This window comes from Vulpes vulpes, chromosome 6 (assembly GCF_048418805.1).
Source record: "Vulpes vulpes isolate BD-2025 chromosome 6, VulVul3, whole genome shotgun sequence".
In the NCBI taxonomy this organism is placed as follows: Eukaryota; Metazoa; Chordata; class Mammalia; order Carnivora; family Canidae; genus Vulpes; species Vulpes vulpes.
This window is the reverse complement of record NC_132785.1, coordinates 107,105,682-107,120,946: the sequence shown is the minus strand read 5'-3', so window position 1 is coordinate 107,120,946 and position 15,265 is coordinate 107,105,682. Positions and strand designations below refer to the sequence as shown.

At 38.5% G+C, this 15,265-nt stretch overlaps 1 protein-coding gene and 1 pseudogene across 29 annotated transcripts in view; one reads left to right on the top strand and one right to left on the bottom strand.

Moving 5' to 3' along the window:
- NUMB (NUMB endocytic adaptor protein) overlaps window positions 1-15,265 on the top strand; it is a 164,971-nt gene that overhangs the window by 139,809 nt on the left and 9,897 nt on the right. For all 29 annotated transcript variants that reach the window (XM_072761947.1, XM_026008548.2, XM_072761970.1 and 26 more), the window contains 3 exons: window positions 8,203-8,277; window positions 11,101-11,241; window positions 14,696-14,900. In XM_072761947.1, coding sequence (XP_072618048.1) covers window positions 8,203-8,277; window positions 11,101-11,241; window positions 14,696-14,900 — 421 coding nt within the window. The remainder of the gene's footprint in view (window positions 1-8,202; window positions 8,278-11,100; window positions 11,242-14,695; window positions 14,901-15,265) is intronic.
- LOC112927138 (akirin-1 pseudogene) lies at window positions 2,956-4,651 on the bottom strand (annotated as a pseudogene).

Genomic DNA, 15,265 nt, shown 5'->3' with positions numbered 1-15,265 from the left:
GACTGAAGTAACTATATTGTGGCAGACTGTCATGACATCTAAGAATCAGTACCCAAAGTAGGAACAAATGCAAGAAGGATTCATATTATCTGTTTTCTTTCCCTATTTAGAAAATCAAAGGTGATGAAATATGACAAATACAGTGCCTTGGTGATACATTAGTACCACACCATAAAATTTGTTACATACCTCAAAAAGCAGAGATGTTTTTGTAACAGTATAATTGGGCCAAAAAACTGTTATATTTTGCTATATATTATTGCTTACATATATATATGTAAGGAGACTAAATGAGGAACAATCCCATTCAGAAAAACCTTTGAAGAGCACCTGGCTGGCTCAGTCATTGGGGTTTGTGACTCTTGATCTCGGGGTCATGAGTTGAGCCCCACATTAGCTGTAGGGATTACTTAAATAAAAACTTATTTAAATCAATCAGTCAAGTAATCTTTGATATTTTTTTTTCTACTTACAGTCTCCCAACCTCGAAGCAGTCCTGTCTGTTGCCTCAGATGCTAAACACTGCAGGCAATAATTGCACAATGAGTGGATTGATAAAGATGTACATTTCAATTCCTTACACAGAATTTTGAGTGCCATTTGGCAGTCTGTTTCACTGATCAACTGTCTCCCATTCCCTATGATAGATATTTAGCAAATTTATTTTTTCAGGAAATATTTCTTAAACTCTTATGCTGTGCCGAGCATTGTTCTAAGCTCCAAGGCTACAGCAGTGAATAATAAAGATGGAAAAACCCCTGCCCTCATGGAGCTTACCTTCTATCAAAATACAAAATGCTACAGAAGAGTTGATTAAATATGGGCGTTAACTGTTGGTAGTGAGGTAACTGCAGTCCCAATTTGTCTGAAACAGTCCCAGTATAGTACCTGTTTCTGGGTTTAATAGTGCCCCCGTCCACTTTCAAAAGGGCTCCAGTTTGGACAGTAAATTATATAATCACCCTAATTCTAAATCTTTTACGTGTATCAATTTATTTCATTCTCATAATAATCCCATGAGGTGAAATTAACATCATTATATAGGTATAGATATTGAAGCATAGAGAAATAATTTGCCCTTGGTTATACAAGTAAGTGACAGAACCAGAATTCAAACCCAGACAGTAGCCTGGTTCCAGAGTTTATGCTCTGAGTTAACTATGCTCTGCTGCTATACTGCTATTAGAAGTCTTTATCATCATATGGTTTCACTCATACGGAGAATATAAGAAATAGTGAAAGGGATTATAAAAGAAAGGAGGGGAACTGAGTGAGAAAAATTAGGGAGACAAACCATGAGAGACTCCTAACTCTGGGAAAGGAACAAAGGGTTGCGGAAGAGGAGATGGGCAGGGGGTTGGGGTAAGTGGGTGACCAGCACTGAGGAGGGCGCTTGATGGGATGAGCACTGGGTGTTATATTATGTGTCGGCAAATCAAACTTCAATAAAAACAAAAACAAAGAAGTCTTTACCATTTCATTCTGCAAAGTAAAGCAAGCAATCTCCTCTCCTTCACAGATAAAATTTATGGCTCTCCAGAGTGAACTTCCTCAACTTGTCAATATCTTCTTTACTAATCTGTCTTCATTTTACTCACCTTCACTCCATCATCCACTTCATGGAAGGGACATCTTGTCTTCCTGTCTAAAACTTGTATTGTAGCTCCATCCTATCCCATCCCACCTCCTAGAGGACTTGGTCTTTCTTGGGCTTTCAGTGTCCATTTTTCCACTGGCTTTTCTCATCCATCATATGTACATGATCTGTAGTTGTTGAAAGTGTGTATCTTTCAAGAAGCTTCACTGTTGAGAGAAGTTCTCTGAGGTTACTAATAATGATAAGTGGCTACCGATTACTTATTACCCTCTTTTAATTTCAAGTACTTATGTATCTCTGATCCTTTTACCAATCCTACACATACTTTACAAATGAAGAAATGGAAGCTCAGAGGGCTCCATAATTTGCTTAGCTTATGAATAATGAATAGTGGCACTGATCTTATACCAAAGACCATTCTGTTTCTAGTATATCATGCTAGTTTATCCTAATCCTTAAAGATCTCCTTTGATCTGTCCTTCATTGCCCTATAGCTATCCTTCTTTTTGTAGAAAAACATATTTGTTACCATATTTTTTCACTAGTGACTTATTAAATACACAGTCCCCCTTTCAATGTTAGATCTTAACAAACATTTCCATCAGTTTGAAAGAAAGCAAATTCGTGACCATGAAGTAGTAGCAGGTCTCGAAATGCTAACCCAAGACTTGTCAGTATATTCTCGTATCTTCATTGTGATTGAGGAGGTAATGGGACAATATGAGCACATTTATTCCTAAAGTTCCTGAAATGACCTGCATATTCTTTAATATTCAGCTGTATTAAACAGGTTTTTTTGAAAGACTATGTGAAGAAGTTATCACTTCATCTCATTTTGTTTTTTTTTTTCTTTTTTTTTTCATCTCATTTTGAATAGTACTTTTCAACACCAATAGGATATGGTGCATGTCCTAAAAGAAACTGTTCCCATTTGAGAATATATTCTTTTGATGCCCAGTAAAGAGTCTCAAGAGAAACCAGCTTTGGTGGTGGAGTTGGGTGAATCTGGGTCTGTAAAGACTTCTCTGTTGCTTTTGTATCTTTTTTTTTTTGCTTTTGTATCTTTTAAAAGACTAAAGTTCCTTTTATTTATTTATTTTTAAGATTTTATTTATTTATTCATGAGTGACACAGAGAAAGAGGCAGAGACATAGGCAAAGGGAGAAGTAGGCTCCCCGTAGGAAGGCTAATGCAGGACTCAATCCCTGAAACCCAGGATCATGACCTGAGCCAAAAGCAGATGTTCAACCACCAAGCCACCCAGGCGTCCTCTTAAGTTTCCTTTTAAAAGCAGTCTGTTTATTGGATGAGCAGAAAAGAAAGATATGCTTGTGGCAACCAGAAAGTTTTAAGGTCTTTCAAGTTGTATAAAATGGACCTGCAGAAACGTTTAAGTGTTCTCAGGATGCAAAGTTGGCACTGAAATGTGATATCAAACCAGTTGCAAAAAGTGTACAGCAGCCATCTCTTGAGGTCAAACCTGGTACCCAGATATGCAAGAAAGCTTCAGGACACGTAGCTTGTTGGCCTTGTTCCATATCGTCGCATAATCTGATCATGTGTGAATTTCACAAAAGATTCATATTGTTCTGCTAGTTTGATATTGAGGATTTGCTCATACTCCTCCCGAATTTTATCTTCATAGTCTTTTAAGAGACACTCACATATTATTCCAACTTGTCGGAGGGTAAAGGTGGGCTGGTCCTTCTTCATCCAGGAGGAACCTGGAGAACTAGGTGCTGTGAATGCTGAGGAATGAGGCTGACTTTCATGGGGATCCCTGGGTGGCGCAGTGGTTTGGCGCCTGCCTTTGGCCCAGGGCGCGATCCTGGAGACCCGGGCCTGTGTCTCTGCCTCTCTCTCTCTCTCTGTATGACTATCACACACACACACAAAAAAGAAGAAGTACAAGCTTCACTCTGATTAAGCACAACTTCTAACTGTCTCCACCTCTGATGACGACTATATTCTTGTTTTATGTTCTGAAAGATTTGTTCCGGGGTCGGAAGGCGCCGCTCGCTGCCGGGCGGGGCGGGCTGCGGCAGAGCCAGCGGCGGGGTCTGCGTCTGGAGCAGCGGCGGCGGCTCAGCGTCCGGGGGCCTGAGGCCCGGAGTGGGGCCCGGCAGCGGGGCGCAGCGCCGCCGCTTCGGGGAACCCGGGCTCAGCAGTGCCGCCTCGTACTCCATGGGCCGCTTCAACGTCGCCCCGCAGGACAAGCATATCTTTCTTTTCTGCTCTTCCAATAAACAGCTGTGCCCTACTGTGATAGATTTTTCGAAACAAAAATACCTGGAGCAGCAGTTTAGTAAATTATGCCCTCAGTGGCACTCAGTAAAAGCAGTCTCAACTACTTGCATCTGAGATGCCCTTTCTTTGTTTTCTTCTACAAGTTTATTCTCCATTTGTTGAAGTAACAATCTTTGTGATACTATTTCTTCATGTCTTAAAAAGGTGAATTTCTTGAGTCATCTTTAGTCAAAGCTGCCTTATAAGCTTTCTTGATTTGAGAGTCTGGACCAATACAAATAAAGATCAAGTGAAGTGCAGTGCATATGACTCTTGGGGTTGTGGATTTGAGCCCCGCATTGGGCGTAGAGATTACTTAAAAATAAAATCTTAAAAAAAAAAAAAAGATCAAGTGAAATGCTTTGAAGGTTGAAGGCAAATCATCTGACTGGGTACAAAAGCCAAAAGTGACTGACTGTCCAAGCCCCACTCACACCTCTTCTGTGAAGATACCCACTACTGTGTCGATGCTGGGTCCCAGCACCTAATTTTTAACATTTTTTTTCAACTTTTAAATTGTGTTTTATTGAAGTATAGCTGACAGTGTTACATTAGTTTTAGGTGTACAACACAATGGTTCAAGAAGTATCTATGTTATACTATGCTCACCATAAATGTAGCTACCCTCTGTTACTACACTGTTACAGTACCATTGACTCTATTCCCTGTGCCTTTTACCCTTGTGACTCATTTTACCTTTTACCCTTGTGACTGATTCATTCCATAACTGATGAAAGCCTTCATCATCTCCCACTCCCCTTCACTCATTTGGTCTATTCCCCCGCCCTTTTCTCCTTTGTCGATCATCAGTTTATTCTCTGTATTTATGGATCTGTTTCTGTGGTTTGTTTTGTTTTTTAAATTCTACACATAAGTGAAATCATGCAGTATTTGTCTTTCTCTATCTGACTTATTTCACTTAGCGTAATACCCTGTAGGTCCATCCATGTTGTCACAAATGACAAGATCTCATTCTTTTTTATGGCTGGGTAATATTACATTGTGTGTGTGTGCTTCTCACCGCTTTATCTGTTCATCTGTTGATGGATTGTTGGGGTGCTTCCGCATTTTGGCTATTATAATTAATGCTTCAAAAACAGGGGTGCATATCTTTTTGAATTAGTGTTTTCGTTTTCTTTGGGTAAATAACCAGTAGTGGAATTGGTAGATCATATGGTTGTTCTATTTTTAATTTTTTTGAGGAACTCTCAGGCACTCCTCTCATTGTGGTTTTGATTTGCATCTCCCTGATAATTTAGTGATGTGGAGCATCTTATCATGTATCCTTTGACCACCTGTTTGTCTTCTTTGGAAAAGTGTCTATTCAGGTCCTCAGCTCATTTCTAATCAGATTATGTTGGGTGTTGGGTTGTGTAAATTCTTTTCTGTATTTTGGATATTAACTCCTTATCAGATACATCATTTGCAAATATTTCTCCCATTTAGTAGGTTGCCTTTTTTCATTTTGTTGGTGGTTTCCTTTGCTGTGCAAAAGCTTAGGAAAGCTTTTTTAAAGAGGGTATTTAATATTCACAGACTCTTCTTGTCTTTTACTTTTCAACTCATCCTAGTCTGACTTCCACTTCTGTATTAGTCAAGACCTCCAGAGAAACAGAACCACCATCTGTTTCTCTCTCTCTTTATGCATATACACACACACATGTATATGTATATATTTAGATATCTGTCAATACATATGGAAAGGAGGGACTTAAGAATTGGCTCTTGCGATTATTGGGGCTGGCAAGTCTGAAATCTCTAGAGACTTGAGGCAGAATTTCTTCTCAGGGAAACCTGTTTTTAACCCTTAATGTCTTCAACTGATTGGACGAAGCCTACCCATGATATCAAGGTAATCTTTACCTAAACTCAACTGATTGTAAATGTTAATCACATCTACAAAATATGTTCAAAGCAATATCTAGACTACTCTTTGATAACAAACAACTGTGCAATCGTAGCCTAGCCAATTTGTCACATATAATTAACCATTACAAGTACCTTTGTCACTCTACCACATCTTCTTGGCTGCTAAATCCAATAGACACTTTTCACATCTTTTCTTGCTTGATAACTTTGCAACATTTGACATTTTGGACTCCCCACTATTTCTTGAAATCCTTTCCCTTAGTTTCAGTAGCCTTAGTGTCTCTTTTTCTGTCCTTCTGGTTATTCCTTTTATGATATTTCAAAGACTCATCTTCTCTCAGTTATTTATTGATTTTCTTTCCTGTCCTTGGCCCTCTTATTATTCCCAGGATTGGTATTTTCCAAAACTAAAATTCCATCTTAGAGTTCTCTACAGATCTATGTATCCAGTTGCCTGTTATATATCTCCTGAATATTGCGTAGGCATCCCAAACTTGGCTTGTCTAAAATGGAAATCCTATTCTTCCCCTCTCACACTTGCTTTTGCATCTCTTCTGTTCTTAGTGTGTGGTACTGTCTTTACCTAATTACCCAAGTCAGGAACCTGAGAGGCATCTTCCAACTTTTCCCTTCTATTTTCCATTTAAAACTTTCTCATCTCTGAGCACTGGGTGTTATACTCTATGTTGGTAAACTGAATTTAAATAGAATATTTGTTTAAATATAAATAAATAATAACTTTCTCACCTCTATCCCGGTCTCAATGAAGAGAGCTTAATCCTCATTTTTTGTCATCTGGAATCTATTATGGTCTTTCTGCCTCCTGTCAGTCTCTTTCCAACCCATCTACACTACTGCCACAGTGATATTTTAAAAATGCATTTAAAAATTCAGTCAGTAGCTCCTAATTACCCACAGAATTAAGACAGAATTCTTCAGCAAGCACACAAGGCCCTCCATGACTAGGCCTTTCCTACTCTCCCACTGCTCCTTGCTCACCCATCCCACTCTCAAGACATACTGAAGTATTTATAGAGTCCAGACTTGTCACATTGTTTGCTTGTTTTCTTCCATGTTCTGTGCTGCTGCTGCTGTTGCTGCCTATCATATCCACTACTTCTGTCACTTCCCTGCATCCCTACCCCTACCTCATGCATCTAGAAAAATTATTTCAGTATCTACTTTGATCTTCTCCTTCGAATAACCTTCCCGATTCCACAAATAGATGTGACCATGCCTTCTTTCTGACATCATTATACACTGTTTTCAGCTCTACTATAACACTTACTACTGTCTTATTTATTTTTTATCTAAGTGTCACCTTTCAGTGGACTGTCAACTCTTAAGTATTTCCACTGCCTGGCATGTAATAGGCTCTTTCTTATCAGATACGGTGGAGATGATGATGTTCATTTAAATAAGGCCATGCCTTCCATATGGAGGAGCACAGGGCTTAGACACATACAGAGGAGAATGGTAGATATTTCTTTATCCTCTTCTGCCTTTCTCTAGAGGCTGCTGTTCCAATTTTACTACCAGATTCCTTTTGGTTTCTACTTTTTATGATCTGATACCTGTTCTTAGCCTTTATTTTGCCTTCATTTTATTTTGCTTGTATCCTTGGAGCAATTGAAGAGACAGGAAGCTGTTAAATTACCATTACAGAGTCCCACTGTCCAATTTTCATTCCATAACAGGAGAAGTCATGTATTAGCTTGTTCCCACATGATTCTTGTGTGCCGAAAGAAGTCTTTTTTCAGCCAGTAGAAATAATTCATGTAATAATATTAGTATTTTTTTAATCCTATGTTCCCCAAAATGTCTCCATGCATTTAATATCAAATTAAAAACTAAACCAGCTCTGTGTTAATCCTAAGAGAAGAAATAATGGTCTTTAAAAATTATTAAAGGAATAATGAAGACTTCTTGGGTGTTTAACATGAAAATTTCAGGTGACCAAGGGTTCTGCTATACACATTGGGGTCAAAGGATAGGCCAGCATCTCAGTTAGGCCTATGTATTACTTTCTACCGTAAATAAATTTGTAGAAGCTACTTGTGGTGTAACTCCTTATGTATTTAATATTTATCTGACTCTTGGTTTTCTTGGTTGATTTTTTAAAGGAGTGAAGAATCTACTTATGAATTCTTTGCCCTTTGTGGAATGTGATATCTTGTTTTGAGTCCACCTGTCCCTTCCCTTTTACTTAATTTTATCTTATTGTTTGCATTGTGTTTCTAAAATAATGGCTTTGGCTTGTTTTTTCCTGAATGTTTCTGCAGTTTGGTTTGAGTATCTGGCTTTGGGTACCCCTCCTGAACTTGGACTCCATCTGTACTTGTGACTTTTGGAAGGCATAAGTCAGTGTTTTCTATAGAAGATGACTTTTTTTTTTTTTAATATTATATATGTGTGTCTCCCCCTTCCTTTTTTTGCTTTCTCTTTAAAAGACTGGAAAAAAAGCAGTTAAGGCAGTCCTGTGGGTATCAGCAGATGGACTCAGAGTTGTGGATGAAAAAACTAAGGTAAACATTTTATAAGCTTAAATATTACTGCTCATGTTTATTTGTTTTATCCCTAATGATCAAATATAATGTTGCTAAGCTGCTGTAGTTATTCTGTAGCCTTTCACTTTATCCAAAGTACAGTCTTCTGAGATACTAGTGTTTAGGAAATAAATTTAGTTATTCATTTACCTTATGAAAAATAGAATTCTCTCAACATTTTTATTCTAAATGACAGCATGTTTAGTGTAGTAAGCATTTGCATTTAATGTTAAGATTTTATTCTTACACATTTTAAGAAAATGTTTATCCCCCACAAAGTTGATGTAAAACATGATGGGCTTTTTATAAAGTTAAAAAACAAAAAACAATATCACATCTGAAATTTCTTTTTGTTCCTTGATAAAGGGAACTATGTCTTAGAAAGTGGTATTTGAAATTATTAACCTGCTGTTTAACTAAAAATAATTTAAGGGAAATCTTAAGGGCTAGTAAATGGTTCATCTAGTTTTACTTAGAATCTACACAATGCTCACTTCAGCAGCACATATACTTAGAACCTATACGATATCTCATATCATAGATGGCATTTTGCATTTTAAAGAAAGTTATCCTATGTGCCTAAAGACAGAGACATAGGCTCTGACCTTAGAGAGCATCAAGTGTTATATAAACACATTTAATTAGTAATTAAAATTTCCTAAGAGACCTAAAGCCTGGAGAAATCTTAACAAGAAGGCAATTTTTCAAAAAAATTCATATGTCACTGAAAGGAGGAGAGAGTCTGGCAGGTAGGTAAAGAGCAGTTTTGATGGGTAACTTATCTGATAAATTTTAAGTGACTTTTTATTTTATCTTATTTTTTGTATAAATTTATTTTTTATTGGTGTTCAATTTGCCAACATATAGAATAACACCCAGTGCTCATCCCATCAAGTGCCCCCCTCAGTGCCTGTCACCCAGTCACCCCCCGCCCCCCACCCACCTCCCTTTCTACCACCCCTGTTCGTTTCCCAGAGTCAGGAGTCTCTCATGTTCTGTCTCCCTTTCTGATATTTCCTACTCATTTTTTCTCCTTTCCCCTTTATTCCCTTTCACTATTTTTTTATATTCCCCAAATGTATGAGACCATATAATGTTTGTCCTTCTCGATTGACTTATTTCACTCAGCATAATACCCTGCAGTTCCATCCATGTCGAAACAAATGGTGGGTATTTGTCATTTCTAATGGCTGAGTAATATTCCATTGTATACGTAGACCACATCTTCTTTATCCATTCATCTTTCAATGGACACCAAGGCTCCTTCCACAGCTTGGCTATTGTGGACATCGCTACTAGAAACATTGGGGTGCAGGTGTCCCGGCGTTTCACTGCATCTGTATCTTGGGGGTAAATCCCCAGCAGTGCAATTGCTGGGTCGTAGGGCAGGTCTATTTTTAACTCTTTGAGGAACCTCCACACAGTTTTCCAGAGAGGCTGCACCAATTCACATTCCCACCATTTTTTTTCATTTTAAGTGACTTAATATAGTTGTGTTAGTTCTTTTGACCTTCTATCTAAGGTCCCTTTTTTTTAAGTTCAAGATGTTGTAGTCTTAAATGTACATCATCATCATCATTATTATTATTACTACTACTACTACTATTATTGGAAACAGTGAGCATTTAGCTTGGCTTTAAGAACTTGCATAGTTTTCTTTAGTGTTTTGGATGAAATGTGTTGTACTTGGAGGCTGTTTTGTTTTATACCAGTTCAAAAGTCATGTTGCCCCCTGGTGGCTACTTATAGCATTGGTACTAATTAGCTTGGTTCTTCCCACATTTTGTGACAATAGTAATTGGTGACTTCTCACCCTTAGGCCCACCATGAATGGAAAAGAAATTTTGCAATGTATATAATCTATAAAGGGCTCATATTTATAATATATAAAGAACTCCTACATATCAATAAGAAAAATGACAGACAATTCTAAAGACTTGAAGGATCATTTTGCTAAAGAGGAAATTCACAGTAACCAAGATTATGCAAAATAAAATCATAATGAGCCTCCAGAATTGCAAAATTTTTAAAAATTAGCTAGTTTGTGGAGCAACAGAAATTCTCATAGTGATGCTTTATAAAAGCCATTTTGTTTGATTGTTTTAGCACTTAAAGTCCCACCTCAGTATCTAGGGATTCTTGGCTATTGGAATATCACATAAAAGAGTCTCAGAGCCTCAAGACTTTAAAAACCGTATTGTGGGAGCACCTGGGTGGCTCAGTCAGTTAGGCAGCTACCTTTCAGCTCAGGTCATGACCCCAGGGTTCCCTGCTCAGTGGGTAGTCTGTTTCTCCCTGTCCCTCTGCCCCTCCCCCCATGCACACGCACATTCTCTCAAATAAATAAAATCCTTAAAATAAATAAATAATGAGAAACATTTTATGTAATGTTTATACTGTGAATATACATTGCCTTTCAGTAAATATATAAAAAAGTCACACTCAAAATTAAATAATCAGTAAGTTAATATAAGTTACATGGGAATTGGATGAAATATATTGATTTACATATACTATCAAATTGAACATGGAATGTACTATGATAAAAAATAGTAAAAATCAGCAAGCATGTATTTTAGAACATGAAGATGAAGTGAGAGAGGCATCTGGGCAAAGTGCCCCTTGGGATCTCTCCTACATCAGATTCTTAGTATACAGACTACTGGCCTCAGATCTAGTTATTTCACAGTCTCAATGCATTAGTTTTAGAGACTATATTGTGAAGTGAACATCCTGTGTTTATTCTGAGAAATTTGAATAACCTGGTAAATCCTCTATTCCTTTGTGCTTCCCTTTTTCTAGGACCTCATAGTTGACCAGACAATAGAAAAAGTTTCTTTCTGTGCCCCAGATAGGAACTTTGATAGAGCCTTCTCTTACATATGTCGTGACGGCACTACTCGGCGCTGGATCTGTCATTGCTTCATGGCTGTCAAGGACACGGTGAGTCCACAGTGTAGATTTCATCATAACTAACCTCAGCTAGCCAAACTCCCCCTGGGTTGGCTCAGCCAAGCAGTTTCCACTACATTTTCTTTTTTTTTTACAAGTACCTGTTTTTACAGCACTTGGAAAGTGCCTAAACGAGCCTGCTTTCATTCCTTTTATTCAGGTAATCACACTCTTGGTGTGACCCTGCAGCTCAGAAAGCAAGATGATTAGCTGAGATCCAGGGTCATTAAAGGAAAGTAAAAGTGCTCTGGTGAGGGTGGCTGCTAAACTTTACTTGAAACTTTTCATTGTTAGAACTATTTTCAAGGGAGGCCTGGGTGGCTCCGTGGTTGGCTCTGCCTTTGGCTCAGGGTGTGATCCTGGAGTCGTGGGATCGAGTCCCACGTCAGGCTCCCTGCCTGCTTCTCCCTCTGCCTGTGTCTCTGCCTCTCTCTCTTTGTGTGTCTCTCATGAACAAATAAATAAAATCTTAAAAAAATATATATATTTTCAAGATGCTTATGTATATTTGTTTGCTAATGCATCTGGGTAAAAGATATTGACATTAAAGGTGCTTATAAATATATTTGCAGAGGAATTCTACAAATGAAAGAACTGAGTTGGAATATATTTTTCAGTTAATTGAAAAATAGAAATACTGGAGTGCCTGGAGGGCTGAGTCTGTGGAACATGCAATTCTTGGGGTCATGAATTCAAGCCCCATTTTGGGGGTAGAGATTACTTTAAAAAAAAAAAAAAGAAATTCTAAGTTATGGTACAATGAAGTATGCCAGAAGTTGTTGCATAGTAGAAATTTTTGTTTAGAAATAGGGAATTAGTAGAGGCACCTGGATGGCTCAATTGGTTAAGCATCTGCCTTCAGCTCTGGTCATGATCCTGGGATCAAGCCCTTAGGCTCCCTGTGGGGAGGGGGGGGGGGGGCTCTGCTTCTCCCTTTGTTCCTCCCCCAACAGGCTCACTCTCTTAAATAAATAAATCTTTTTTTAAGAAGAGAATAGTTAACCTGTCATCTTTCATGTAAATTACCCAAAATTCTGACATAAAAGACAAGTCTCTCAGATGGTGATGATCTTAACTATAGAAGAACATGAGTGTGTAACTGTAATTACTGAGTTTTTTAAAGTCCAGGTAGAGTAAGGCAGGATAGTCATACCTGAAGGCTACAATAAACTTAAAAACTCTTGCCTGGGTTTATCTGAAAGGGAAGTAGTGGCTGTACTCTAAAATTCACCAAAATGTTAAAGCTCTTGAAGACAGTGGTATAAACTGTTAAGAGTCCAGGTCCTGACTCAGATCTGGGTTTCAGGCCTGGTTCTGGTTCTTACTAACTGTGTGATTTGGGACAAGTTAGTTAACAATCCTTTTTTTCTTTTTTTTTTTTTTAAGATTTTATTTATTTATTCATGAGAGACACAGGCAGAAGGAGAAGCAGGCTCCATGCGGGAGCCCGATGCAGGACTTGATCCCTTGATCCCAGAACTTCAGGATCACGCCCTGAGCCTGAGTGGAAGGCAGACACTCAACCGCTGAGCCACTCAGGCCACCCAGGAGTCTCTAATTAACATTCTTTAGGCCTTAGTTTCCACTTCCATAAAATGGAGAAGATAACAGTTGTGAAGACTAAATTGGGGACACTTCAGAGTTTTTAAAAAATTCAGGGGGTCTCAGCTGGGCTTTGGGAAGGATCTGTGTCAAGAACTTCTGCCCTAGGCCTAGGAAAAATAATAAACTTCTTTGGGCGTAGCTCTGTTCTTGTAGTAAAGCTGTACAAATGCAGACAGGTTCTAAAACTTTCAGTACTCCCTCCTAGTTCATGCTTCAGTGCCCTACCCTTAATAGCATCCTCCTAAGAAGTCAGAAACTCATGTGGATGAATAAAAAGTAACTGTCAGTTTTTAAACAGACAGTTATGTGAAATCTTACAGTTTACATTCGAGTGACAAAAGTCATTTCAGACATTACTTCCTATGCTATCTGATATTGGTATATGAAATTCAGGGAAGTTAACTTGCTCAGATCCATATGTAGGAGCAGCTGTCTACATGGTGTGACTTTGAAAATTCCACAAAGGGCTCCCTGTTCTCAAATATCTCTTCTCACTATTAGTGATGCCAACAGCTACTATACCATCTCTAACTGTTTTTAATTTCACAATTAGGAATAGGGTTTAAAATACAGATAACCCTGGTAAAAATAACCCTTTGAGTTTATTAAATTTACTTCTGGTTATCCAGCGTATCTTTAAAACAATATTTAGTTTCTATAAGCTCTTGTCCCCTCCCACGCACAAATAAATAATTTTTATCGGTTTAATTCCTTTATAAATAGGAGTGTGGAAAAAAAAACCTGCTTTAACTTTTCCCCATGTGTGGTTGGGAGGGAATGTTGGGGTAAGAGAGAACTAGAAGATAGGGAGGGGAAAAGGGAAAAGCATCAAAGTGATGAGGGCCTAGAATGGGGAAGGAGCCTTAGGGAGGGGAACGTTTGGAAAAGGGAGATTGAGAAAGCTAAGCTTTCCTTTTTATAATTCCTTTGTCATCTCTGGGGTGTATTTAGTTATCCACAGTTTTAAGTTTGCATCTTTTGTTCCTAGATATGTTGACATTTTTTAGGCTCCTAAAACTTGCCCTGCCTTTCCAGGAGTTTCTTAGAAATGCTTGATACTTATTATCATTGTTCCCCTAAATGGCAAATGCAGGATTTTTGTCAAGATTTAGGGCTTCAGGGCAGCCCGGGAGCCCAGGTGGCTCAGCGGTTTAGTGCCGCCTTTGGCCCAGGGTGTGATCCTGGAGTCCTGGGTTCAAGTTTCACATCAGGCTCCCTGCATGGAGCCTTCTTCTCCCCCTGCCTGTGTCTCTGCCTCTCTGTGTGTGTGTCTCTCATGAATAAATAAAATAAAATATTTTTTTAAAAAGGTTGGGGGACACCTGGGTGGCTCAATGGTTGAGCACCTGCCTTCAGCTCAGGGCGTGATCCTGGAGTCCCGGGATCAAGTTCCACCTCGGGCTCCCTGCATGGAACCTGCTTCTCCCTCTGCCTGTGTCTCTGCCTCTCTCTGTGTGTCATTCATGAATAAATAAATAAAATCTTAAAAAAAAAAAAAAAAAGACTTAGGGCTTCAGACTTTGAGTAGTGTTTTCTAAGCTGATGGCCAGAACTAACATGAGTGACACAGGGAGCCTAACTAATCAGAAGGTCTCAGTGGTTGCTCGTAAAAGCACAGTGCCATTACAGTAAAGTGCCCTAAGCATAACTTAAGAAAACTTATTCATTTAATTTGCCATATTGATACACTAAATTATAATTTTAAGCTAAATTATAAATTATAATTTTAATTCCCAACATTTTGCCTTATATAAAAACAGACTTATTTGTGGTCCAAGCTTTTTGTACTTGGTGGTACTATAACTCTAAAAAAATTTTTTCAACCTTCTGTTATGTGTAGGGTGAAAGATTGAGTCATGCAGTAGGCTGTGCTTTTGCGGCCTGTTTAGAACGGAAGCAGAAACGGGAGAAGGAATGTGGAGTGACTGCTACTTTTGATGCCAGTCGGACCACTTTTACAAGAGAAGGATCATTCCGTGTCACAACAGCCACCGAGCAAGCCGAAAGAGAGGAGATTATGAAACAAATCCAAGATGCCAAGAAAGGTATGGTCTCTTCTGCTACAACTTGTGTTTATTTAAGCCATTTTCCCCAGCAGGTACAACTTGTGTTTATTTAAGCCATTTTCCCCAGCAGGTTAATATTTGGAAGCTCACAGGGGTAAGCTTTCTCACAGAGAGAACTCTTAGCAATATATGAAGACCTTCAGAACAAAGCTAAAAACCTAAACAGAGCCTTTCCTTTAGAGTGGCATGTTTTATGGCTTCCAAAGTGTTTACCCTTTCCATTACTGGAAGCTGTCTGGGAAGGCTGAGAATGCAGTTGAAGAAGCTGCAAAGACATTATTACCCCCCATGTTTAAAAACAACATTGGGGAAATCTACATCCTGAAACAGCTTTCTAATTCTGA